Raw genomic sequence first — 27,878 nt, 5'->3', positions numbered from 1 at the left:
CGTGTTTTCTCAAACATGTGCACGGCCGAATAATTTACTGTCAACGGCAGGCGCAGGTTATGCATCCTTGCTTATGCGGTTTAGGTTTGGATTCATGGAGATTTGGGTCATATCTATTTCAATAAAAAAATGTAATGTGTTTTTACCAGTTAAAGTTTATAAATTATTTAAACTTCGCTTTATAATTTTTGTTCTGTGCGACAAAACCTGCACGTCCAAATATGCACCCATATTTTCGTGATTTGCAAATGGCAAAATAGACTCTTTTCACTTAAAAAATGTGCGCAGCTTCGACGAGAAGATTGTGAGAAAAAAAAAGGCTCGCATCCCCATCTCCAAAGGTTGATTTATGTATCAACACATGCCGAACTAGTAATTTTGCGTTAAACCAGGATAATAATTCCAAGAAACGCGATAATTATTCTCGTGACGTGTATTAACAGCAAAAGTTGCCCATGAGAGTTATTTCTCCAGTTGTAACGTAATTAAAGAAACAACCTTGAATAGTCCTACCCTCACAACTTTGCTGTTATTAAAGACTTCACTTACAGAAAGTCGAAATTTATTGTTTATTAGGAGTCTTGCGTGCTCTTGTGATGCGCGTGGCTCTATTTAGATAGCCTTGACATGTTCGAAATGCTGCAACTAAAATGGCATACTTTTAAAATAGCCCCCATTTCGCCTTAGGATTCGAAGCTAACCCTCTCATTATATATGCCAGGCCAAAAGATGATTTATTTTAACGCAATTTAACACATTTAAACAGTACTGAATTCCTAAAATAATTGTCAGTTCAATATTTCCTTTGAGTCTTGCAATTTTGTAGCGAATAAAAGATGTGAACAAGCAAAACAATAAATGTAGCAGAAATATAGTTAATGTAAAAAGTAACGTTGAAAGTATGAAATTTTCAAAAAGAGTTTCAAAAAGAACATGGAAAAATTCAATTCACGATCTGTACCACCTTTCCTTTCTATTTCCAAACAAACTCACCTAAAATATCTAAAACATAACCCATCAGGTAATTACAAACACTAGCTAATAAGTGCATCACGAAAACTGGCTGCAGTCACTTCGCCAATGGAGGTTATTAATTTTTCGTTCTTCCATCTGGCAACACCATCACTTGAGACCTTTAGGTCAACCTATAACGAAAACAATCTGTAGATTTCCAAAATAATTTTGCCTTTAGTACGAAAAAAATAAACCACAACTATTATTTTTTTCAAACTTTGCTGAAAATTGCATTTGTCAAATTCCTAAAGAAGGTTGTCTTTTTTGTTTTTGTTTTTTCTTTAACTTAGTAAAGTACGTGGGCAAAATCTTGTCTAAAAATACGATTCCCCTTTTTAAACGGGCAAATCAATTAAGAAATAATATAAAATACGATTCCCCTTTTTAAACGGGCAAATCAATTAAGAAATAATATTTTAAATTATCCACTTTACTTCTGTTCAGAAATTATTTTTTTAGTATGTTTACCATCAGGGTTTCGGAATCAAGAGTCCGACCCCACCGAGCCGATTGATTTCGCTAAAGTCGGACGTGCACATAGGTAGTACCGAATTCGAAATTGTTTCCGCAAAACTACAAATTATTAACTTAGAATAGAACATTGTGCAATATTTTTTAATCACATATGTCTCTTCATGGTTTATATACAGACAGTAATAAGTGGAAGCCGGATTATTAACTCAGGCGATTTGTAACTAAGTCGGACACTGACTGTTGTTTAATTTTCCGCCGAAATCGGACTTGGTCTGTAATGAGATACTCCGCAGCTCCGGTGAGCATTACGATACGTACTAATCCAGACCTGGGCACAGGAAAAATTATCGAATACATTACTCCTGTATGGCACCCTCACCTATTCCTACTCTTACCAGCTTGCCGAAATAAGGATATTTTAACACTCATTTAAAAAAAAACTACAAACTGTATTATGTGTAATTTGGACCCTCTTTGAGACACCGCTCGCCAGGACATTTTCATTTTCTCATGCCGCCCGCTGTCAAAAATATTGGACAATCAACTATATTCTAACCTGAACTTTTTCCCACACTTTTTTTTTAGGATTTAGTCGCTCATCGGGCGTTGTTTGGCCACAGTTTTCAGCAAACACGCGATCACCCACGTTTGAATTGTGGGGCACATCAAGTACTTCCACAACCTTGGAAGTCTCACTTCTAGAAAAAGAAGTAGTGCTTCGTAAATTGTAACTTTGATATATGTAGTTTGGGCTCGACGCAGACTTAGAATACTAGATAAATTTTAGGCCTAAAAAAATCATGTAACAAACAAAATTAGAGTATTTATATTTTTGTCTTTTTCCATTGGTTTAGAATTAAAATAGAACATATCATTTTTTTCTTTAAAATTTTTTAATTCTTGATACTGAAAAACTAGAATCCTATAACTTCCAATTTAACAATAAATTTAGTTTAAAGTGGAATTTATTTCTGTATGAATGTGAATGGCAAATATTCCTGTGCAAATATTGTTTTCAGACTATAAAATTCACCAACGGTCTTCCTGGCCAGATAGTATAAATTTAAATTGGAGACTGATGTGGTAAGTTGGATTTTTCCCCACATGGCAATTAATACCATCAAGCATTCCCAATTAAAATATAAACTTTGTTGACAGAAACAAGTGACATACTTTACAACCGCGCACAAAAGCATTGCTTGCGACTCAATTCCTCGCATTTTCTGAGGTTTTAAGTTGCACAAACAGACAACCAATTTATCCTGCAGTGATTCCAACGGAACAAATCCAGCTAGACCCGAAACCACAGTGCGAGGTCCAGTCTCTTCCCCAAAGTCAATCTTTTCGAGATAGAGAGAGTCTGCATCTGGATGCTGAAAAACAAAGTATAGCCAGGTTAATGGAATAAAGAGCAAATTACATACAACTGTAAGATACAACTTGGGATGGTTAAAGTAAAATATCACATACTACGGCTGGGAATCTCAAGGTATCCGAATCTAAATCTGTCGTGCATATCGAGTAATTGGATTTTAACATATACGCAACTGGTAGGGCGAATACGTATCGCTGTAATTAAAACACTTCTGGTGCTGACTTTAAATCAGGACTATGTAGCTGCTTTTGAATAACTCTAGACTCCAATCTCCCACTAAAGCCAAGTAAATTAAGCCAAGTTCGACTTAGGAACACAATGAAAGAAAGATAACTATATAAAGAAAACTTTACAATTTACAGTGTACGACCTTGTCAGTTGTTAACTTGCTACCGGGCAAGCGCACGTCAGAATCTGTCGAATCTTGAGCATATTCTGTTGTATTTTTGTATATATTTATATATAAAAGCGAGTTACCTTTTCAGCTGTGATAATTTTTCCAACACGCAAGTCCAATTTTCCGAACAGCGGCTGGTCATCAACTGGCTGAGCAGGTTTTTTGCTCGGTTTTACTGAAAAGAAAAATCAACAGGCTTAAATTAATGTAACTTTAACCAGAATACTTTCAACCCTCCTAAGTACAATTGTCGCGGTCCAAATTACTCTTTCAATGGCTATTGAAGGCCAATTTGAAACCACCACAACACCAGGGTGGTTTGATGACAAGGTTACGGTTTGGGGAGCAATAATTGTTTTAGAATGGCGTCGCAACTTATAATATGACGTCATACAACAATTATTTTGAAAACATTGTTCGCGAGCAAACTCGTGAGCAATTATACAGGTGAAATCCAGTCAAACCGCGTGTAGCACGAACGTTTATTTGTTTTAGTTTGGCGAAACTTCAAACGGACACGCATAAGGCATTTTAGTCAAATTGGTCTTGGTAGAGTTCTGAGTCCTACGGTGCAACATGCCATAGTATACAAAACGCCGATGGGCTGAATAGAACATGACTGACAAAATTCGCGCGAATCCTTGAAAAAAAATTGTTTTCGCATATTTAAATAGTTTGGGGAGATTATAATGCAATAATGAGGAAAAATGAAAACACGTAGTCACACCAACTTTTAAAATACAGTACAATGAATGTGCAGCTATCATGCGGCCCACAACTACATGATAAAACTGAAATTATAATTGAAAGCTCGCTGTCCATTAAAATTGCTAAAAGAGCCACATGCCGACAGTTTGCCTACCAATGATCTACATAAAAAAAAAACAAAAAAAAACGTATATTAGTACGAAAGTTAAACACTCAACTATACCGTAGCATAAAACGGTCGTAAAATTTAGCAACTGGGCTACCTTTACTTTAATGAATTTGAACACATAGAAAGGGAACTGATGGCCTTACATTCAACATTTTATTAGATGACATATCGAAAGACTATTCCAATTGTAAGACAACTAGATAAATGCCCGGCGTTTCCCAGGTTTAATAAAGTATATACCAGTTTAATTCTAACTGGTAAAAAATAACTACACCTACAATAATCACGATAACGAAGTCTAAACCTGAATTTTGTCTTGTTAAACAAAATGAAACAATCACATTACGTTGTAAAATGTTAAACTGCTAGCATTAAGTTATAGCCCTTGATTATGAAAGATAAATGTGGTAATCAACACATACCCAATAAATAAGTTTACGGATAGCGTAAGATTTTCGTCAGAGGCATAAATAATGCAAAACTATTTTTTCAATTGGCATATAACGTAGTGTGTTTTGTTTAACTTGAGCTACTAAACGCACAACCTTGGCTAAACAGGTCTCGCATATTTTACGTAAGGAAATCCCGTGAAATATATATATCGAGCTCACCAACAAACGTAAAACCTAGAGTCGAAGCAGGAATTGTTAAAAAAATTGCGCGAAAATTCAAGCAAATACACTATCCCGGTAGGTACCATACGGCGTCCAACCAAAGAAAATCCCGTTTAAAAGTAAATTTGCTTAGTATTCAAACCGCTGCAATAAACGCGATATTTTGCAAACTCAGTTCAAATGTTGCGTAGTTTATGGTCGGTATGTAAGTTTCTTGATGCCTAATAAAATAATGTTAAGGAAAACGCTGCAATAAACGCAATATTTTGCGACGATTGACTATCTTTTATGTGGTTAAACAGACTGCAAGAAGCCAATAAAAATAAAATTCTAAGCCTTGCCATATAAAATTTTTAGTTTTACCAAGGCAATTTATTGACTTGATTTTTACGGTCACGTAGGTTATTGCCCTATAAATGTTGGAAACGTTTTACGTCAAGAGGTTTTGCGAGAAGTAGCACGCGTGGCCTTTGGATTTACCATGCAACCAAAGTGGAATGTTGTGTGATGTTTTTAAAATGGTAGAAATAAACAATCGACTATAAAGCACACGAGCACAACACCTGGATAAGCAGGTCATATTTTAAGTAACGAAACCTCTGACATTTGTCAATTGGGAATAACTCTCGGACGTAAAACTTGGTTGTAACAGCAATTGCTTAGACTTGTTTGATAGCATTACATTTAAGCAAATACTGCGTCAAACGTTGGAAAAGTCTCCATTGAAAATAAAAGTTTGCTTAAAGTTAAACTGCTGCAATAAACGCAATATTATTGCGAACTTTGTTAAATGTTGCGTGGTTAAATCACATTGTGAGAAGCTATAAGGTTTTGGTCTCAATAATTTTCAAATTATTTTTGGGAAGGTTTGTTGTACGATATCTGTGCAGGTTTTCTGATGTTTGATCAAAGTATAATTAGTATACGACCCGTGTGGTAGACTTGTGTAATATTTAAGCAAACACATAATTCCGGAGCCAAATGGCGTACAACCCAAGAAAAATCCGTATCGTTTGTAAAAGTTTGCTAATCCTCTGCACTAAACGCCATATTAAGCTGCGTGCAAATTTAGACAAACCCGTAACCCGTTTAAAATATAAATTGCTTACTGTTCAACCTGCGACAACAAACTCGATGTTTTGGTCTGTCTAAATTTGGTTAAATATACTGCTAGAAGTTTTATATTTATGTCTAAGCGTGGTTAAATATACTGCTAGAAGTTTTATATTTATGTATTTACTTGGAACGGTGCACACGTTCGGTAACAATAAATTTCATAACATGTAATGTGTTTTTTGCGTTTACGTGTAGCCTATTGTAAAACAGCAAAAAAACGCTGTTCGTACGATGACTGTTTGCCGTTAATAGTGTCTGAAACGGGTTAGCTTAATGCTCTTCCACAATAAGACATCACCTTATATAAGGATAAGTTCTGTGTGGAAGTTACATTGAATCGACTGGCGTGGTATAAATTACTATTATCGCTCTAATCTGCGTGACTGTAAAAAAAAATCAAATTCCATTCTTTGTCTTGGGAGATTATATTACTTTTTTACACAGTTTTTTTTATACAATGCGACAAAGTATTGCTTTCTGTTAAAACTGCCGCAATAAACGCAGTATTTACCCGTTTGATTCTACCAGGTAAAGGACTATTGGCGTTATTCCGTCGATGTAAACCAATTAACACTGCAATAAGCAATAGTTTGACAAATCTGGCTAAATTTTGCGTGGTTCGGCTTATACGTAAAAAAATTAAGATGTTGGCTCCTTATCACTATTGTATATTACGTTGTAACATGTCCCTTTAAATTTAGAACCTCATAAAAATGTGTTTGCCGCGTTAATAGATCATGACTATGAAAGAAGAATGCGACAATTTACATGTAACCATTTGATGTATGTGTGTGTTTTTTTTTTCGGAGAAGCGAGCGCACTTTGAAGTCGCTGATACTTTTGTTAGGCGACGATTCACTCCCTAAATCGAGAGCACAGTGGACGGCGCCGCTCCTTTCGCTCGGCTGCGATGTATGTGTGTGCCTTTTTAAAATCACATGTAAGCGACCGAGCGGCGAATATATGGAGACCGGCGGACTAACTTTGTCATTTTTTATAAGAGATCCGTTACACATAAAATAATGACAAAAAATTATTTATGTTGTTACCTTTAGGTTTTGGCGGATAAGCTGCATTTGTTAACTTAACCAACTCAGGCTGTTTAAAAGTTTCAATAATAGGCTGTAGAAGTTTGTTTATTATTATTCCCATGGAGTTCTTCAAATCACCAGGGTGTAGCTCCTGTGAAGAACAATCTGATTTAAAATAAATAGTACAGAACAAAATTTATCCAGCCTAAAACATGTATAACAAAACCATATATAGAGATTTAATATAAAATGTACGGATTAATGAGGTTGTCATGTCTTTTTGAAAATGTGTAAATCTTGTTTGTCAACGTTAGCCTTAACAATAAGAAAACTATTTTGTGTAAAGAACAACATTGCTTACATTAGTGTAGTAATTTTGTCACATTGTAAATTCGGTCCTTAGAGTTTCTGATTTATAGTACACTTATGATTTCATTTAAATGCATTTTATATTTCATTTACCTGCATTTCGTGCTTTTTGCTTATTATTTACTGAAAGGCAAGTTACGTTAAAGTGGAATATTAAAATCGGTTTTAAATGAAAAGTTTGGCATAATTATTTTCGGACAAGTTGTAATTTTAGAAACAAGTTGTAATTTTTTTAAAGCCTATTCAACTCCCAAACCTCTTTAGCAAAATCTTGCTCTAGGTCTTGATAACTGGTGTATTGCTTGTTTCCACCAAATTGATCACCACGTATAACCTCAAATTCTGTGGAAAAATAATAAAAGGTAGTAGTTCACAGTAAACAGTTTTGTCACTTGCAAGTATAAAAGGCACTTTACTCAAATATTTACTAAATTATTATTTGCATAGTAACACCTTAAAAATCATATACTACTTAAGGTGTAATACACCAACATAAAGATCTGAAAACACAAGTTTACCGGAAAAAATTGGAAACACTACATGTTTTGCAAAGGCCAGAATTCCATTGTTTTCAATATTTCCAGGTTCACAGAAAGCTTTTTTCAGTTTCCGTTTAATTGCTGAAGGCTCGTCTAACAAATCAATTTTTGAATCCTTTCAAAAAGAAATTGTTAGTAATCAGAAAATATATCATACTTTGTACTCAATAAACAGACACCAAAATTGTGTTAACATTTAGGAAAACAGTATTTTGAGCACACCTCTTCAGAAGAACTCATCTTTGTGCCAGTCAGGCCTGGAACCATTGGATTCATCAAATGAACACGCTTTTTGTACCCCAATGCAGGCATATACTATAAGAAAAATATTTTACTTAGCGGAAAATAAACTTAAGTTTATATCAAGAAATGTTATTTAATAATGGATATATCACTGAACCACACATAAGGTGATATAAGTCATCAATTGTGATCAAACAACAAAATATAAGATTGCAAAATATTTAAAATATATATAACAGCATGCAAATAATTTATAAACAGTGGTACTAAATTTTTTAAATCATAACAAAACTGCAAATCTTAGCTTGGCACCAAACTGCGATCAATATCACATATATCCCACAACACCAGATAAACACTTTTAGTACAACAGAACAACCTCCTTTTATATGGTATTTCAGCTCCAATAACATTTTTTTGGAAGTACTATTACAATCTACAATACTAAACATACCTTTTCAGCAAACATAAAGATTTTCCGCTGATCTACGCCACCAAATTGAGCATCTACCTTCAAATACTCTTCATCGAGTGCCTAAATAGAAACGATTCTAACCTTATGATCCAAAAATGCTAAACATATATTTTTTTAATTTAGCCATTTGTAGGTTATGAGTCTGTTTATAGTTAATGAAGCAGAAATAATGGCTTTGTAACTAAACCCCCTTCTTTCAATTTAATTCCGAGTCCATTAAAATCACTTGTTTCATTAACAATACTATACTTGGTATAGTTTGAACAGGCGCATTCTTTTATAGACAAGTAAACACTTTTATGGTTAGCCAATCTTGTAAAAAAAACTACAAATTATTGCATTGCAAGAAAGAATCAGCCATATACTTAACAGTCATATATAAAATGTTGCTACCAGGCATGGTAATATAAATCAAAAACAGCTCCTCTGGTAATTGTAATTGTTAACCAACGTTTCGGCAACCTATACAAGCCGCCTTCGTCAGGGTGAATGACACTGAAAAATAATTGGAATCGTGGAACATCCATAAGAAGGGTAACACCATGAACGTCAAAACTGATGTGATGCTTTCTGCTACAAGCACCTGCTAAAGAACTAGAGGCAGTCGCTAATTATTTTCTAATCGTTTCGTTGCTCGCGTTTATTTCTGCTTTTTTCCTTTTTGCTTTCCATTTATTGTACGAGCGTTCAGTGTCATTCACCCTGACAAAGGCGGCTTGTATAGGTTGCCGAAACATTGGTTAACAATTACAATTACCAGAGGAGCTGTTTTTGATTTATATTACCATGCCTGGTTAACAGTCATACACTTAAAAATAGTTGGAAGCAAAATATTTTAATCAATATACCATCAGGTATATAAGGCAATAACACAAATTAGTGACACAAGAAATAACTTTTGTCTTACTTGAAGTCCTGGATAAAGAAGTCCACTTAGCAATGGATGATCTACTTGCTTTACCACCTCAGCCCCTGCCTTCTTTGCATCATGCTGTTTAGATTTTAGAAATTAAATTACAAAATTGAAATATTTTTAGGTGCTAAAATTCATCTAAAAACGAATATAAGACCAATTTTTATTAAAACACAGATGCCAATGCTAGAAAAAATAACAAAACAAATCAATATGTTTGTTTAATTTATATTTGGTAGACATTGAATTACCTTCTGCATGATACCTTTCTTCCATATGATATAATATATCAATTTATAGAAAAGGTCAGTGAAATCAAACACCGAACAAGAATCCTTATTGTTGATAACGTAAACTTATATTGAGTCTTATATTAAGGGCATAACAGGAAAACTTGTGTATGTTTTATACATTGGGAAAACCTCGATTCAAACATATGTGGTAAACTAGTGACATATGTAACAAGTGGTAATAAAGTTAACATTAAACCAACCTCTGTCACAACAGATGACAATCGGTAAACATCAAGTGTGTATTCTTTACTGAGTTGATAATCTGTCCCTTGTACAAATTGAAGTTTTTCTAGTGGGACATTTATAGATTTCAACATTGCTTTTATCACATTTTCATAGTACCTGCACAAAAGTTAAAATTACAGTATGTAATATACTTGTCAACCAGTTAAAAAAATAACACAAGCTTGTTAACCTAATGTTAATTTTACAAGTAGTAAATTAAGACCATACCAAATACATGTGTTAACTTAAACTCTTAAGGCAACCATACACATGGTCATAAATGGTCCTAATGTTATTATAAATTTAATATCTCATTCATTCTAAGATGTACTGATCATCAACAATGAAACCTGTAATGCTAATAAAAATGTTGGGAACACGTAATACGACTAATTTTGGGTGAGGTGGTTTCCTAAAGTTCTTACTTTGATCTCAAAGCAAGTAGATCCCATGGTGCTTTCATGTTGTCAAGGTAAGCATGAAGGTCAGCAAACAAAATTGTTACCTAATAAAAAAAAAATAAAAAAAAAACATAAAAAGAATGCCTTGTACATCATTCTGTTTAGATTATTTTGTTGCTTATATATATTAAATATATATGTAGTTTTTTTGTACTACCACTTTACATTTATAAATAAATTTATGTCTAAATTACCAGAAATTTGTTTAGCACATTTATATTAGAATACTCAATTAAAACATTACTAATATTATAGAAAATACAAGACCTGGCATCCTGCTTTTAAAAAATCTGCAATTTTTGACATGGCAACAAAATAAGCAATGTGTGGTCTTCCAGTGGTTGCAGTTCCCCAATAGATTTTAAATTCTTTGTCTGCCTTTAATATCTCATCCATCCTGTCTTCCCCAACAATTTCCTAAAAAATAAACTAACTAGCATTTTCGACAACGTTTACCAAAAATTAGATGATTTTCATAAATAAACGGTACATTTTAAGAACAACAGTTTATAACTTCAATAAAAATATAAAAGCCATAATATTTGAGCGACATTTCGCAATGTACAGACGTTTCATCAATAACGCTTTTATCAAATATTATTGCTTTTATATTTTTATTGAAGTTACTAAAAAAACCTGTTTATTGTGTTCCAAACAGTTAATAGTTTTTCAATATTTAATTTTTGCAGAACTTTTTGCGTAACAACAGGTATAAGCCACTGAAATGAGCATGTTAACTTCTAGGTTGAGTAACTTGGTTGTCGTTAACAACTGATCAAGCCCTGAAAAGCCACAAAATAACTAGATTTTGACTGTTAGCAGTTCTTAAGCAAGAGTCATATTATTATGAGGATACCATAACTGTTGGTCACAATAACTGTTGGTCAGCATGTATAGCAAGTAAGTTGAATAAATCTTGACTAATATTAAGATCAAATTAAAAGCCCACTGTTAAGGTAAAAAGTGCGAACCTTAAAATACTGTGTAAGGCTGGAGGTTCCAAATAATGCTAAAATGGTAAATATAATAGATTTAAACTGACACATAAGCCTGCACATTTTTGGGTATTTTGTCTGGTGTATAGATACATTTACACAAATTTTAAACTACTGCAAAATACACATTACCTGTAGGTTTCGTTTGATGAGATCCTTTTTTTCTTCAAAACTTAATGATGGCATCTTGATATGTTCTTTTACATAAAAGAATTGGTATTATGTATTGTATAGTAATTACAAAAACTAGCAAAATGATAGGAGAGTCACCACAGTCCAACACAGTTATTCCTAAACTGGGTGTTGCAGCACATTATGATGCCGTTTCTGAAGCTTACGGGTGCCAAAAGTTTTTTAAATCTATTCAGATTCCATTTTTAATTTTTCTTATTTACAGTTGTGATGCAACAAATCTAAAATGTTTTTTTTTCACCTTGTGTACATTTTCAAGTTTGTTTGTTATGACATAACAAATAACCACTTGGCAAAAAGTAAAAGAAGCACAAGTGGTCGGAAGCTAAACAAATGTTCTTCTTTTTTTTTAAGGTAACTGAGTAACTATGCTGGGTAATTACCTAATTTTCCAGCTTGTAACAATTTTTCCAGATGTTTTTTCCAGCGAAGAATGTGAACTAAATGATTCGGTAGGTCTTTTGGCAAGATTTGAAGAGTGCTAAAAACATTATATCAAAAACTTATTGCTTTTTAAAATTGACATAAAAAATTAAAATTTTGACAAATTTTAACTGAAAAATAGTATTTTGACTAATTTTCACATGTTAGAAAGACGTGTATTTAAACACTGAAATGTTTTATAGAGGAATGAATTAGTGGCTTTACAACATCAGTTAATTGTTAAGTGTCTGTATTTTCGCTAATTATGTTTTTAAATAATTCTTTGTATTTCCTATAAATATTTTATATTTTACCAAGCCTGTGTTAGTCAATTTCTTATAATCCAGGCACAATCAGCAGTTCTTGAAGTAAATCGATTAAATTAGAAACAAAGCAAACACGGAAGGGGCACAACCTGTACACTTCCACCAAAGTGTATTATGTAACTGATTTTTACAAAATTTGATTTTAATAATATAACTAATTGGGTACACTATGCGCAGATCTGTAATGTAGCTTGATAACGAATTGCAAAGCCATTAACTTAAATATATATACAAATTGTTGCTCTACGCCACTTTTTTGGCTTTGCAATTTATTATCAAGCTACAATAATATAATTCATTTCACAAAAAGCATGTTGAAAACAACTTACTCCAAATCTTTTTGTGATGGTTTAAATCCAACCAAATAACTGTTAGTAGATAATTGCGAGTTCAGTTGTTCCAGTTCAGCTTCTTTCATCGCAACATTTTCTAATCGTTTACAAGTCAAAGTTAACCTAAGAGTTAAGAAACAATATTAAAAAAATAATAATAATAAACCATGTAAGTGTATACAAGTCAATGGTACCAGTTTACAAATATTGACTGCGTAAAACAGTGTTTCTTAACCGGGGTGCAGCAGCACCCTGGTGTGCTATTTATAAAGCTCAACGGTGCCGATAGATATTTCAGAATTTTTTTTTATCAGATTTTTGCTTAATTGGTAAGCTTCTTGATGCAGCTATTTGTGTACGATTGGAGACCATAATATTAAATGAAATTTTTCTACATGTTTTACGTTCATTGTGTTGTTCCAGTTCCATTATAATGACATTTCAGTAAAATACTCAACACAAATTCCACTTGGGGTGCCATAAGCCATAAAGGTTGAGAACCACTGGTGTAAAATAAGGTCTGGGCAAAGAAGATACACACATGTGCTAATAGCAATTGTAAATTACATATATCACAGTACAGTATAAAAATAACCACAAAAACATGGAAATGCATCATCAAAAAATTCACAGAATTTTTACAACATGCACCAACCAGACATATATTTGTAAGAAAACAATAAAAAAATAATAAAGTACCTTTATCCAATGCACAGTGTAATGCAATGCAATACATAATTATTTTAGCAAATATATATATATATAATTATGTTATACTTGTATATGAACCTAAAACATATAAAATCATTGTGACCAACAGTCAAACCCCCTAATAAGTTCTATACAGGCAGTATTAAATTGACTAAAGAAGTATTTGTTGTTTTGTATTTTGTAAATTTGAAATGTAATAAAAGGTGCACAAAACTGCACATACACAAAAATGCATCTATTTTCAAATGATAAACCTGAGATTGCATTAAAAAATTGAAGCTATCAGTAAAGTATATGATACAAATTGAATTAATATTATAAGGCAAACATTATGTAGAAGAGGATTAAAACATAATTTCAGAGGGAGTTTTAAAAACATTATTCTAAGTATAATTAAATATTACTAGTTATGGACATTTTTGGGGAATTTTATGTGGGAATTTCCCGTTAGTGTACAGTTTCACATATTCTGAATAAATACCTTCTACTTTACTGTTGTATAAGAAAATAACTCCTTAATGATTTTTGGTTTTGGTGTTTGTTTGAATGCTAAACTGATTTTTCAGAATCTGGACGTATTTAATTTCTCATTCAAGGTTTATTATGTCCAAATATGCTACAAGTCCATCAATGACAACAAATCTTCACCCCTTGATGTTGACTGCGATGAAGAAGAAACAGTTAGGCCGCTAACAATTTTAGAAAGTTCTTCTTTTCCTGTAGGTGAGGCCTTTATTTCCACAACATTACCTTTAGGTTGCGGCTGAAAGGGTTGACTTAAACTTACATTTTGGGTTGATTTGTCAGCATTAAATAGCTGCAACCGGAATTCAATTTTTTTGGGGGTTTTCTTAGAGCCAATCAATTTCGCTAAAAGACCCAGTTCTGCTTTTGCCATGAGATGACCATCCAAATCAAACCCTTTAGTTTCATTTCCAATCAAACAAGCAGACTTGCCACTATAGATATTACAACCAAGTTTTGTCGTTCTTACTCCACCAGGACTGTACGAGATGTGCAATATTTGATGACTTGGTTTGTACTTGCCAGAGGTTTTAAAGCATACTGTTTCTTCTGTATCCCCTTTAAACAATCTTATTGTTCCAGGAACATCTGATCCGTATGGAATTTCACCTTGAGTGTTTATCACAAACTTGCCTTCATTGTTTTGCACATTTTCTTGAAGATAAATTGAAACTTTGTTATTTGTGTCCTGTAAAAATGAAAGCAGTGATTGGCGTATCAGGACAAATTCTCCATCCGTAAGTGATGCATAAGTTGCAACAAACTTATTAAATACATCTTTTACTTTGCTTGAAGCCTCAGAATGCTCAGATATAAAATCAAGAATGCAATCAAAATGGTTAAATGTTACACACAAAATGCTACGAGGGTGCATACATTGAGTCACTTGGTATTTCAAAGCCATCACCATGAGGTCATACAGTTTGTCCATACTTTCTTTATTTACTTTCATAATAGAAGAGTGCACAAGCCTTGAAAACATCAATCGCATTGCTTGCTTGTTGTATAGGGCTTGTGGCTTCATTATATCTTCGACAAATTCAGAATTGAACATTGTGCAAACTATATCAGATAAAACCTTGCTTGACTTGTTACTATCAATTTGCTGCGCTCTCAAACGCTGTTCAATAACATACATCATTTCTCCACCCAAGTTGTAAAACAGTATTGGCATTACATTGGATGACATTTTTTATTTTTTTTTATTTTGATGCTTAATACCCTTAAAACAAATATAAGTAATTGTCATTTGTTAATTGTAATGTATACAAATAGAGTACTTCATACAAGAGAAAATATTATTTAAGGGTATCCATATTATCCAGTCTGCATTTCATGACAATTCTTGCTAATTTCTTAGGTGTGCAGCGCCACAGTTGTTTCAGGTGTGCAGGAGTAAAATCATGTTTTTTTCTAAAGTTTGGCTGCTTAGTTGACTATTTCAGGTGCATACAAAAATTTATATAAAAATGTAACTTATATGCACCTGTCACAGATGCCACTCTGCATTCTGTACCAGGTGCACACCCAATATTTTTTACAAAAAAGACATTTGTCTGCACATTTGAATTAGTAACTTGTACAATGTACACCTAAATTCCAGTAAAAGGTTGACTTGTGCTAGATTTCTAAATTTTGGGTGTGCATAAAACCTTAATTGGACACCTGCATACCTCAAAATTTGGTTAATCCACACCCAAGATCTTGGCGTTAAGTGCCATGAAATGCAGACTTGCATAATATTGGTTAAAATAATGGACACAAGGTTTATGATCCTGCATATATTTATATACCCGGCTGAATTTTTTAACAAGGTATTGTAAAATTAGATTATTCAAGTAATATACAATTGATATTAAACAGAAAGACCCTGGAGAAAAATATTACGGATTAAATAAAAAACAAGCATCTGAAAATAATTCTTCAACATTCTCTTTAATTTTAGTTGCTTCAGGATCAGTCTTGAGTTTGGTAGACTTATACCTATTAACTTTAATTTTTTTTTCAAGTTTTGAATTGTAACATACACTGCTTCTAAAGCACTTTTCAAAAGCAATGATCCTGTCTTCATTGTTCTTCATTTTAATGTTAGCAATATTTGTAATATGCTCCACATATTCATCAGAAGTTAATCTTATTCCACCTTCTCCAGTCAATGGGATTTCAAGACACAGTGTAGCCCTAACAGCAACCATGGGATTTTTACAATTTTTGCCAAAAGTAATTCCAGAGTTTTTAAATCCAGTTACAATCGCAGATTTTAGGACAGTATGAGCATGTTCAATAGATAGACATTGCACATGCATTATAAAAGGTTCAAACTTTAACTTTGAACATTCTTTGACTCCACTTAAAACGTTAAGTAAGTCAACATGACTGACTTGCTGGTGTGATGTCAAAAACCATTTGCAGTTCTTCTTTTGGGGTGCTGGCGAGGAAAAACTATCTGATATAAGAATAATTCTACCAGAACAGCAACTTGTTGTGTAGTAATGTGGTTGATCATTAATGAATCCAACAAGGTCTTTAATTAAAAAGTCCACAGAGCCTTTCTTGCTTAAGTCTGATTTACTTAAAGTGGCACCCTTGCGTTTTGAAAATATGAGTGTTTTATCCATGACATGTAATTTATTAACACATATTGAAAATGCACACTAAAAATATATATACAATATTAAAAATATGTCTATTTTAAAGCAGACATTGACCATAGAGCCAGTCAGCATTTCATGGCACTTTAGGAGTTTTTTTCAGTGTGCAGGTGCCGGGATAGTACTCCATTTTTAGCCGTGCAAATTTTACAAATAAGGTGATTACAGCCGCGCAAATTTCGACGGAAATGTTATTACAGCCGCGCAATTTCAAGCTGCAGAATCTTCTCCCCCGCGCAAAATCCAAAGTTTCCAATCTGGTGCAGGTGTGTAATTGTTTTTTGCAAACCTTAGGTTGGAAATCCTGCCACAATTTAACTTTTTTTCAAAATTTAAAGGTGCAATATACCAACTCAGGTATGCACATAAATTTCTTTAGAAATATGAGGTATGCACCTGCCAGAGCTGCGAAGTCAGTCCTAATCCGGCAAAAAAAAAACCTCAGTCAGGCTCAGACGCTTGAGCCTGTATTCCGCCAATTTAAATAACTAAATATGGTGGATACTTCTTAAAAAGAAAAAAAAATCAGCACTGCTTTCGAATACAGCTCACAGCGGAGCAGGAGCAAAATGCCGTTGAAAGTATTGCAATATAATTGTTGTGTCTAGTTGAGTTGAGTGTATTTTCCAGTGTTGTAAACAAGTCATTTTGAAATGACTTAAGTCCCAGTCAAGTTATTTGTAAAATAACTTAAGTCCAAGTCAAGTCTTTTTGAATAAATAACAAGTCAAGTCCCAGTTCAAGTCATAATTAGAGCAAGTCAACTTCACTCACGTCCTTGTCGTAAAAATAAAACGTTGAACTATTGGAATTTTTAATCTCGTACGATTATGAGCAATAACTGAACTAAAAAATGAGAAAAACGCAACTTTGTGAGGGTGGGTCAAGTAATATTATGTTTATTATTAATAATAACTTGACCCACTCTCAACCAAACGCTAACCCGCACCCTAACCCAAACAATATGCGTTGTATGCGGCAGTTAAAGAAATTTTTTTTTATTAATTTTTACCTACAATAGTGAAAGAGCGCCCAATAATAATACATGATAATCAGAATCACAGATGCTCGCTCGCTACAAATGCCATATTATGTGTTGATCTGTTTTTTGTTTAAATCGTGGTGCAATATCGGCTCGATTTTGACAAATGTTGTAATATTTCGTCATAAAAATAATTACTATCACTGCAGCCTGCATACGTTGAGTTTTTTTACAAGTATTAGTACGCATGAGTAGTTTTAGTCACGCATAAGTGCCTTTTATAAAAAATTGAATTTAAACATTAATTTAACTCACTTTAGCATTCTTTGGGAAATTTTCCGAGATCTTTGGATTTTAGTCAAGACCTTGGACATGGGGTAATAAGTTTTAAAATGTTGACAACTTGTAAACTTTAAAACATTCACTTTTTTATAAAAGTAATTAATTTACCAGTTTAAATGTTTATCGGAAGTTTCTTCATTTATTGTTGTGTAACAATTGTACTTGAGTGGGATTGCTGCCAAAGTGTAATACAGCCCGAAATAGTGATGCCAACGTGAATATAGCCCGAATATTAATTTTTTTTTGTATCCAAACAGGCCATATAAAACGTAGAGTGAATTAATTGTTTTTGTGTTGTTTACTTCAATGCATTATTCAACTATCATTGGGTATTGCGCAAAACTATGTTAAAGCATAATGACATAATTACCATACGTCCCGATTTAGGCGGGACAGTTCACTATATTTAGCGATTTTTTGCCAGTACCGGTACCGCGCCCCGATTACAGTATAGTCAACCTAAATGTCCCGCTTATTAGTCAGCCAACAAATGCCATACGAACATGGATATATGTTTGGTGTGATTTGCCTGTTTTCCCAACTTGATGAAGGTGTTACCTGATGTGCATTTTTATTTCCTTGCGTTGAATATGAATTAATTTCTTACCTTAATATAGCATGTATTGATCTAGTGGTGGGTTGGTTGCTTGAGTATAGCAGATGATTTCGATGTAGATGTTGTTGCTTTGTACGTCCTATTGAGTGTTTCCATTGTCAGAGATGTTGTCACAAGTACCACGTGACATCATAATTCAAGAAATGGTATACATGGCGCCTCATACGTTAAAACGGCGGTTCCCGAACTGGGGTTCGCGGACCAACTGGGGTCCGTACAACAGTTTCAGAGGGTCCGCAAGGTGAATTAGTCTTTTGTAGATAGGATTTAGCGAATGTTTTTAAACATTAGTCTTTAAAAAATAAAGGGACTCCAAGCCCTAAAACCGAGATAAGAACAACATCAACGTCGGGTTAAAACACAGTTTGGAATAAGAACAAAATAGAACTAATACCTTGTACTGTCTAAATTGGAATAATTTCCTAACTCTAAATTGGAATAATTTTCCAAAACCGATGCCAGATCGATGGCCGCCGATCACTGTACTGCATGGGTTCCCAACCTCTTTCCAGGGACGTGCGGTCAGGGGAGGCAGGTGAGGCAGTGCCAACATCTGGCAAAGCAAAACGTATATTAAAGAGATGTTTATCACAGAATAAATATTATTTGCTAAAGTACAGTACACATTTCATGTTTTTGGGTGCTTTAATTCGAATGGATTCCTGTAGTCCACACTCCTTATCCCGCAAATTTTACACTTCTATACCTAAAGTGTATTATTTCCAATTTCTGTTGCGTTATTTATATTGTAGCGTTATAAGTAATAATTAGTGGATAATTTGGAATTTATTGCATTGTGTATTTATCAAATATGTTACGCTTTATGATTTGTCACTTTTTCACGCCTTTTACCAAACACTCGCTGTCATTCTGAGAACAAAGCATTCGGCTGTTTCACACATGAATAATGTTATATCGTGACACATATTTCCGTTATAGATAAAAGTATTTCACCTGTGTGAACGCGTTATTGTAACAGTTCCCGGCTGACAAAAAGGCTTCGGGATATGAAACATTTCCTCTTTTCTGTGTCGCCTTTGTTTTTGTTCATGCAAATTATCACCTTTTATAAGCAGCGCGTTATATCAATATACACCAGACCAGTCTTGTCCAGTTAATAAACAGAATGGTTGCTGCTGCAAGGTTGAGTGAATGTTTTCTGAGCTAGGATTTAATACGAAGCATATTAGAAGTATGAAGCAGAAGATGAACAATTCAATTTGAATAAGACTTTACCACGAACAAGTGAAGTGAATCATTGAGACTAAAGACACTAATGAGACTTGAATTAGCCCCGCCTGCGTCAATATCAAGCGTTCAAAATCGTTGAAATACGCGAAGAGAGGCAGTGCCAAGCTGTGCCTCTCTTCAGATCACAAAAGTTCTATGTACTGCATTATGCGTGCCCTTTTCTTTCCCAATTCTCTCGGAAAACATGATAAACGATTTAGCTAGGATTTGAGGCATGCCTCAAATGTGACGTCCCAGCTATGAAGCATTTCTACATTGACTTCTTGCTGTGTAACGGATTGTTTTTTATATAAAATTTAACTAAAATGAAGGAAAATTTACACTTTCAATCAATCTAAAGTGTCATAAATAAAGGCAAATATGTTTCCCATTTAAAAGGTTCGCATCAGACGACTGGACAAAAAAATAACACGCAACTTTCAAAGAGATTGGTAAAAAAGGAGTGGATGTTACTGTCATAGGCTCAGCCAGGGGGCCACAGAGGCCATGACCCCTTAAAAATTTATAAATATTGTGTACTCTAAATAATATTTTTGCAGTACCACAAAAGTCTATCACAGGCATGCCAGAACTTCAATTGTCTTTTTTTTATTTTCATTTTTGTAATAAACGTGAAAGTGTGGGGCGCAGCCACAATGAAAGAATGTAAACATTAAACATTCTATAAACATTTTTTCATTGTGGCTGCGCCCCACAAAAGCATGCCGCTAATTTTTTTTATCTTTATTAGTACGATACCGTTTTTGTGATTGTTAAAGAAAAGCGTGGCTTGAAAAAATAGTGCCTCACCATCTAGGAACGTCACCGCACGTCACTGCCTCTTTCAATCCCGTAACACTTGGACGTTTTCTAACGCCACGCGTACCACTTCTTGTATAACAGTGGCTCTTCCCCTTTTTTCTACCCATCATTATTATCTTTAGTTATGCTTAATTATTCCATAATATAGCATAGCGTGTTTTATGATGTCTCTTGTTACATCATTAGGCATCTATTATGCTGTACTGTACTACCTGCTATCAGCGAATCGTTCGCATTTTTTAAGAAAGTTATTACATTAGAAAGAATAGTGACTGTACGAGAGTGTCCACAAGAAACATGGGTCAGGTGACCCTTGAATTTTTATAGGGCCGCGAAATATCAAAATAATTGCAACGGGTCCACCAAGCTAATTTTTTAGAAAAGTTTGTGAACCGCTGCGTTAAAAAAATTTTATAATATATTTTAGTAGGCCAAACCATACAAAAAAAAAAACATACGACACGACGCAACGAAACATGTCTGACTGATGACTTGTTGCGTCGTGTCTGAAAGCGACATCGGAAGCGCGAAAAACTAGGCTTCGTAATTTAGTCGTGATCATGGCAGAGGCCAATAAAATGGAAATTTGGGCAGTAATATGGATTTGGAAACATAACAAGCGGTTTATGCGGCAACACTAGTACTGGGTAAGGAAGAATTGTGTTACAATTACCAAATGTAAAATATTATTAAAATATTTTTGTGCCATAGATTAGTTAGCCTTTCAAAGTTAAAATTGTAGTAGATTAAATTCCTTTTCAAGTTTGGGAAAAATACAATTTAAGATTGTGAAAATACAAACAGTCTTTAAACGTTATGCAAAACTAGGAAAAGCTTATCTACCGTTCCATTATGTTTTTTTATAATATTTAAAATGAACAACTGCTAAACCTTTCAAAATAACAGTCCCAATATAAAACCAACGAAAATCCGTAAAAGAACTCGTGGTATCTATTTTAAAACATCTTAAGTCACGGTAAAAAGTATTGCATGCGCTATCTCGCTAAAAACACGTTTAGTCGTGTCCGACTGATGTGCGTAAGATTTGCGTCAAATCTGGTCGGTGGAGCCTTCCTGCAAAACTGATATAAACATAAAATAATGATATATTAATCAAGTTATTTTATTTCAGTTCGAAAATGTCTTACTAAAACGCTCATAAAAAATTAAAAATGTAAAGTTTTAAGTTGAGTTACACTAGTAATAACTAACTACCTTGCGTGTTGGGTCCGATTTGCCCCAACAAAATGTATTAATTCTAAATGGCAGTCATTTATTATTTCTTTACCAACGAATTGAAATTACCAGAGGAGCTGTTTTTTCATTTATATTACTATGTCTGGTAGCAACAGTTGTAAAAAATTCTTTCTACTATTATTTTTAAATAGCTTAGCTTCGCTAGCTAGGAATGTCCAACATTTTATTCCGATACTCGATTGTTAGAACCTAAAGCATCGCGATCCCATCAGATATCAATTAAATTTGCAGGTTGAATTACCTGTATACAAGTAAAATATGAAAACAATTATTAACAACAAAAGGTATAATTACTGTGCTTAACATTCTAATGAAAGGCGGCCTAAAATTGTAAACGTTCAAAAAATCTCTGTAGGTGATCACTGCGAAATAATTTATACGCGCCAAAAACGCCAACAGTAAGCCAAAGGAATCCAAAAATATAAGTGTCACGGGTCAGGCGTTGCAATATTTTATTCTCTTTCTTCATCATTTCGAAAATTGACCCCTTGGCATTCTTGTAAGGAAATGGCTCACTGGGAACTTTTCGGTCTAGAAACTTGCAAAGTGTGTTCCAACCATCCTGTACTTGATAGACCAGCAGCTGATCAGGAGGTGCGTTCTAAAACGAAACGCTATTGATACAGGATAAAATCATGGGAAAAAAGATAACTCAAGGGAAAAAAAGATAAATTATTTTGTATAGTTAAGCACCGGCGCCAATTCTCAGTGGGGTTTATGCTGTACTACAATATTTAACTTTGAGGATAGTGATTTTGATAGTTTTTGATTTTCATTCTGCTTTTAGCTGTCCATATGCTTAGGCCTACATCAAAATTACAAATGTGTAATTAAATCACTCGAAATATGTTTCTGCGATTTGCACTTTTTTGAGCCTCTAGTTTTTAATAAGTTCTTGGTATTTGGTTAACTATAAATGTTTCTTACTTTACTTGGCCGATTTTCCCTACGCATTGGTTAGAAGAGTTGGAGATCTAAGGTGGGCACTAGGCAAGTCCCTCCAATAAATTATAGCTTTTTTTCCAAAAAGCAAATGTTACTGCCAAACCTTTTTGCGCTTCGCGCGAATCTTTTATTATGTTTTGTCATTTTCCTGTTTTGCAGACACTTTTTTGTTTTGTAGACATGTCTCTTTGCAGCTATACCAGTTGTTCCCGACCTGGGTATCGCATCCCCCAAGCTTATTTTGTTTAAGTATTTTGTTCGAGGTGTCATTTTCCATACAAAAGCTACAAACTACAAGATGTGAGCAATTTTATATCGTTTCACTTGCCCACACTTTACTTTTCGAGGGTGCGGTGGGGTGCACGGCGCTTTTGGGGCAAACGATTGTGTTAAAATGAACGATTTTATCAATTTAGGGTGAGCATGGCCACATGGCCCTGATAAACTGTTTGTCAATATTACCTTAGCAAAATACATTATATCGAGCACGCGCATTCAGGCAATGTGCTAACTTTTTTATGCCCAATGCCCCATGTGTCCAGAATTAAATATATAATTAAACCAATGTAAACCAAATGACCGCAATCTATTCTGCGCTCCGCGCAATTAGGAGCCAACTTTAGTATTTTCATGTTGTTTCACACTTAGGTAATCGACATTCCGAATTGCTTTTGGTTTGATACATATTTCATAGCTAAGGTGGGGGGCGGGGGCGCAAGACACGAGACAACTGTAAAAAAGGGTTGCGTTAAAAATATACCACTGGTTGGGAGTGAAATAAATAAATTTGTTTATTTTAAGGTTACTGGAGGGGGTATAGTAGAAATAAGTATATTAGATCTAAATAGAGGTATATATTGAAACCAGTTTTTCAGTTGCAGATTTACAAAAATTAAAAAAAAACTGAATAAAATAGGCCTATACTTGTTTTCCTGATAACCTTTTAACCCTTATTTAACATTTGCGGGTTTAGATGAACATTTTACATTATTTTAATGTAGTGGATGTGGAATTATTGTTACTCATCTAGGCTAACTACTGAACGTTAAACGTTTCACTTTAACGAAAGAATACCTTTAAAACATGTAGATTGTGTTGTCTGTATCGTACCCTCATCATCATTTCATTTTGGGGAACCATTGTCCACGGGTAGTTTAATGTAAAGCCGAAACAGGCCGTAGCTATAACATGTGCAAATATTAAATATTTAGGAAATACAACAACATAAGTATGGACTCGCACAGTAAGCAAATGCCACTATTATAATCTCCTTTGTTCCACCACTAAGGTAGGATCTCCTTGCAAATAACAGTTGCAGGACACACCACCACGATCACTTTGTGTAGTAATTAATGTAGAGAAGAACAATATAACCTATAATCATGAAACGAAACGTACCACCTCTCGCAAAATGTCCATAATAGCGGACTCCGAGTGGTGATAAACACCATATCAACCTGTGGTGAATTCCCCTGTTTAGTTGGGACATTTGATTGCACCAACTTTTCGCCCATGCGTCCTCGTCACGTAGAGTTAATATTACCTTAAATGTCCACATAGAGTTAATATATTACCCAAATAAAATAATAATTATACGCTATACCAAAACAGTTAAACGCATATATATACAAAATATATTTATGTAAAATTAGTATTACAAAACTAAAGACGTTGTTTAAAATTGTTTCTTGCAGTTTTCCCCTGAATTTAAAATATAAGAATTAAACAGCCCGACGTTTTTTCTTGTATCCATACAACTGTAAAAGCCAGTTTTCCTGCTCGTACGTATTTTTCGCGTAATCAGTTGGCAGAATAATTTTATAAAAACATTTTGAAATGCTCTCTAATTTTTATGAGATACGACAGCGCTGCTTTGACAAAAACATCCTAAACACAATAGTTTGACTGGTGTACACGTTGCTCGTTATCTGTCACACTTTGCCCGTTTTTTCAAGATTTAATTATTATTTTATCACATATTTGTTTGCCAATTTACTCCGTTAGTTTAAATACAAAAACAATAAAGCAGCTATATTTGTTACAGACCTACCAAACAAAAGCCTAAGCATTTTACTTAAATATGATTTAATTTAACTTACCTTTGCCCTAGGAAATGCTTCAAGGATTTGCTCCCAGAAAAAGTAAGTAGGGGTGTCGACTATAACGTCGACGTCAGCATACATTTTCCGAAAGTCTTCCACACAACCTCCGCTAGTCAAAATTTTCTTCCACTCTTTTTCATGATACCAGAAATGTTCCATAAAATCGTAAACCTTGTAACCAAGCATGGACATAGCTGTAGCCATCGTCTTGGTGCCCGTTTTAGGATAGCCAACCAAAATCACTTTCATGGTATTGACTTTTGAGAATATACCGCATAAAAACTCGCCCTTTATATCCCTGCAATGCGAAATATACCTGTTATTTTTTTATCATACTGGTTCCGAAAAATAATTTCATCTTCAGTTGATAAGTAAAAACACAATTTTTGAATTTTTTTTTAATAAAATTGACAGATATTTCGTTTTTAACACCATATCATCTTTCAGACATATTTTCAATATTGCCGGTAGGAAATATACCTAACATCATCGCAACAGGTAAAATTTCTATTTGTTTACCACTTCAACCTGCGGAAAGTTAATGATTAACTTTCGGAGATTTTACATGTTTTGCTGTAATTTGTTGTAGTCTGTCGAATTCTGATGTAATCTAATGTAACGATGACCACTTTTAAAATAACTCAGATGAAATAAAATTACTCAAATTTAAATTAAGCATATGTTAAGCAAAAATTGGACAGTTCGTAAATAAAGATTTAAACAACATCTTACCTGGCAATACTAGCCTACCTCATTGCTAAAGCCAGGGTTGCCATACCGTCCTTATTTCTAAGATTTGTCCTTATTTTATCTTACTTTCGAAGGCAGCATTTTTTTGCGAAGTGGTTGGTATTGGGGAAAAGAGTGCAATGCAGTCGAGACTTTGATTAAATCATTAAAGCTATACGCAGAAGTGGCCAACACTTCAATCGCGATCGACTGTTTGATCGCCACATTTCACCTGGTCGAACGTGTTATGTATCAGATTTTTAAAATAGCGTTCTTCAAGCAACATTAACAGGAGTAGACCGAAAAACAAACCATAAACCTTGATAAATTGCTTGAGCAGATTGTTTCTGGCCAAAAGTATGGAATGTGATATTGCACGGCTCGTACAAGTACAATGCATGTCCAGAAACGTTTTTTAAATGCTAATCTAATTTTTCGGTTGTCCATATTTTTAGTCCCTGTCGATGGCAACCCTGACTATAGCTATGCTAGCCTATAGTCTTTAACTCTAGGACTTTAACGTAACAGGCTGCCACAACACCTGTACTTGTAACTTCCTGAACTCAAGACAAAGTCTCATCACTCAGTTAATACCGCTCGTTAAGTATATTGACAGATAAATTTTGGGACACACAATAACGTAACCCAGTAATTCAAGCCGCCTGACTAAAGCAGAGTAGAATAGAATCGCAAATCGCAGTGACCACACGCTTTGATTTTCGGTCACACGTTAGTGGACATCGGTCACGTGATATTAAAGGACATCAGACTAGGCAACGCTGAGGGGTAATGTTAGCTAATTACTGCATACGCCAACATAATTTGCTGTAAAAGACGTTTAATACAAAACTAAACGTTCACAATAGACCAGCGCCAGATCGTTGCCAAGTAGGATCTTCTCTACCGGTTTCAATATAAACCTGCAATTCAATTCATTACTATTTTGTTAAAGATATATTGTAATTTCACTAGGTGCACTCGTTTGTACCGGGAGGCCCGATTGAATTCCCGTCCCTTTTCGCCAAATATCTTTGACATAAATCCTTGAACCCCCGCCAGTGAAGACAACTGGCGTGAAATATCACCGGCCTAACGAATTTACAATAAAAATAGCCTTGTGGCATATATAAATTTTTTTTGGGCAAAAAAGTTGGCGTGAATCTTTGGCGGTCGCCAATTTATTTATAGAGTGCAGTCGGGCCAAGGGGTAATAGTCGAAAAGTTACGAGCTTCTACCAAAAATGACTTAAATTTTAAAAGTTCTGGATAATGAATCTGAAAGCTAAAAACGAGTAAATCGACATTAACTTAGTAGAGACGTTTCGATGCTTACTTACCATAATCAGTTCATCATAGTTTTGGCTTTGAGATTCATTATCAAGCTACAATACAGATCCGTGCATAAGTGTACCTAAATTTAAAAGTTGATTTTATTGTTATATTCATCTTTAAATGACCTTCGCTAAATCAAGGGATTACTTGTCTGATTTCAATTTTATCGTAGGGTTTTGGAAACACTATAGATCGAAGGTTTATGTCAAAAAATGGCCTAACATAAAACGGATACATTTTCTGGCAATTGTAGCCTATAACCCCTAGGTTTCGGAAAACCAGCTTTATTTCCTAATTTTAAATTGCGGTTTTGTTGTGTGTTTGCGGTTTAGTTTTGTTTATTTTGGACCAATTGTATTTTTGCCTCAACATACATTGGCGAATAATTGGTTAGGTTATTGCCATAAGTAAGGTATATGTTCTCGAACAATCTCCTTTAGACATATTAAGCTATGCTTACTTACCATTAGTTAATGAAGTGTTCTCACGCGTAGTTAAACCTGAGACTCCAAACCCGGTCGATAGGTTTCAAGTGTGCACGTATCGCGAGCGAAACAGCCAGTTAAATACCCGCTTAAAATGCGTACTACAAACAGAATTAAAGCACAATCAAGTAGTTGATACAGTCTGCGTTAAAAATGCTAGTCAAACAAAGAATTTGGTGTTACATTGATGTTTTTGTTGACTGAATAGTTGTGTATAACAGCTTTTATGCGATTAATTATATTCATATTTTCAGACAATGAACGGGGCATTTAAACAAACAATTTACTTAAATTTGCTGCTTGCTTCTTTAATAACAGTTTTTGTGTTTGTTTTACTCCACCTAAAGATAGAAAACTCAAATTTAGGTAAGAAATTAAAAAAGTCTTGTTATATACCGATATTTTAAATTAGGGATCCTATAGGATGCTTTGTTAAATGTTGTAGTCATACTCTAAATAAGTTTT

The 27,878-nt window shown here is 34.1% G+C and overlaps 4 protein-coding genes across 4 annotated transcripts; all 4 read right to left on the bottom strand.

The window, feature by feature from the left end:
• Positions 1 to 642: 642 nt before the first annotated feature.
• LOC146138224 (tyrosine--tRNA ligase, cytoplasmic-like) lies at positions 643 to 13,432 on the bottom strand. Its single transcript, XM_083394902.1, has 16 exons — positions 12,682 to 13,432; positions 11,987 to 12,084; positions 11,544 to 11,608; positions 10,684 to 10,833; positions 10,381 to 10,460; positions 9,931 to 10,072; positions 9,432 to 9,515; positions 8,504 to 8,584; positions 8,029 to 8,121; positions 7,786 to 7,921; positions 7,524 to 7,609; positions 6,917 to 7,049; positions 3,341 to 3,435; positions 2,662 to 2,861; positions 2,045 to 2,186; positions 643 to 1,145 (listed from the first exon to the last, which is right to left on the bottom strand). Exons 1-16 carry the CDS (start codon positions 12,768 to 12,770, stop codon positions 1,035 to 1,037), a joined length of 1,785 nt encoding a protein of 594 aa, XP_083251028.1. The 5' UTR covers positions 12,771 to 13,432; the 3' UTR covers positions 643 to 1,034.
• Positions 12,808 to 17,496, bottom strand: LOC146138222 (protein OSCP1-like). Its single transcript, XM_083394904.1, has 2 exons — positions 17,481 to 17,496; positions 12,808 to 15,114 (listed from the first exon to the last, which is right to left on the bottom strand). The coding sequence occupies exon 2, from the start codon at positions 15,107 to 15,109 to the stop codon at positions 14,012 to 14,014; it is 1,098 nt and encodes a 365-aa protein (XP_083251030.1). The 5' UTR covers positions 15,110 to 15,114; positions 17,481 to 17,496; the 3' UTR covers positions 12,808 to 14,011.
• On the bottom strand, positions 15,171 to 16,570 carry LOC146138223 (tRNA wybutosine-synthesizing protein 3 homolog). The gene is made up of 2 exons (XM_083394903.1): positions 16,292 to 16,570; positions 15,171 to 16,192 (listed from the first exon to the last, which is right to left on the bottom strand). The coding sequence occupies exons 1-2, from the start codon at positions 16,536 to 16,538 to the stop codon at positions 15,804 to 15,806; spliced, it is 636 nt and encodes a 211-aa protein (XP_083251029.1). The 5' UTR covers positions 16,539 to 16,570; the 3' UTR covers positions 15,171 to 15,803.
• A 4,117-nt stretch (positions 17,497 to 21,613) lies between the features above and the next one.
• Positions 21,614 to 25,116, bottom strand: LOC146138221 (uncharacterized). The gene is made up of 5 exons (XM_083394537.1): positions 24,865 to 25,116; positions 24,164 to 24,308; positions 23,840 to 23,946; positions 22,253 to 22,421; positions 21,614 to 21,645 (listed from the first exon to the last, which is right to left on the bottom strand). Exons 1-5 carry the CDS (start codon positions 25,114 to 25,116, stop codon positions 21,614 to 21,616), a joined length of 705 nt encoding a protein of 234 aa, XP_083250663.1.
• Positions 25,117 to 27,878: the final 2,762 nt, after the last annotated feature.

Source organism: Ascidiella aspersa, chromosome 7 (assembly GCF_963924565.1).
Source record: "Ascidiella aspersa chromosome 7, kaAscAspe10.2, whole genome shotgun sequence".
Lineage (NCBI taxonomy): Eukaryota > Metazoa > Chordata > Ascidiacea > Phlebobranchia > Ascidiidae > Ascidiella > Ascidiella aspersa.
The sequence above is the reverse complement of the archived record's forward strand: the minus strand, read 5'-3'. Positions and strand labels throughout refer to the sequence as shown.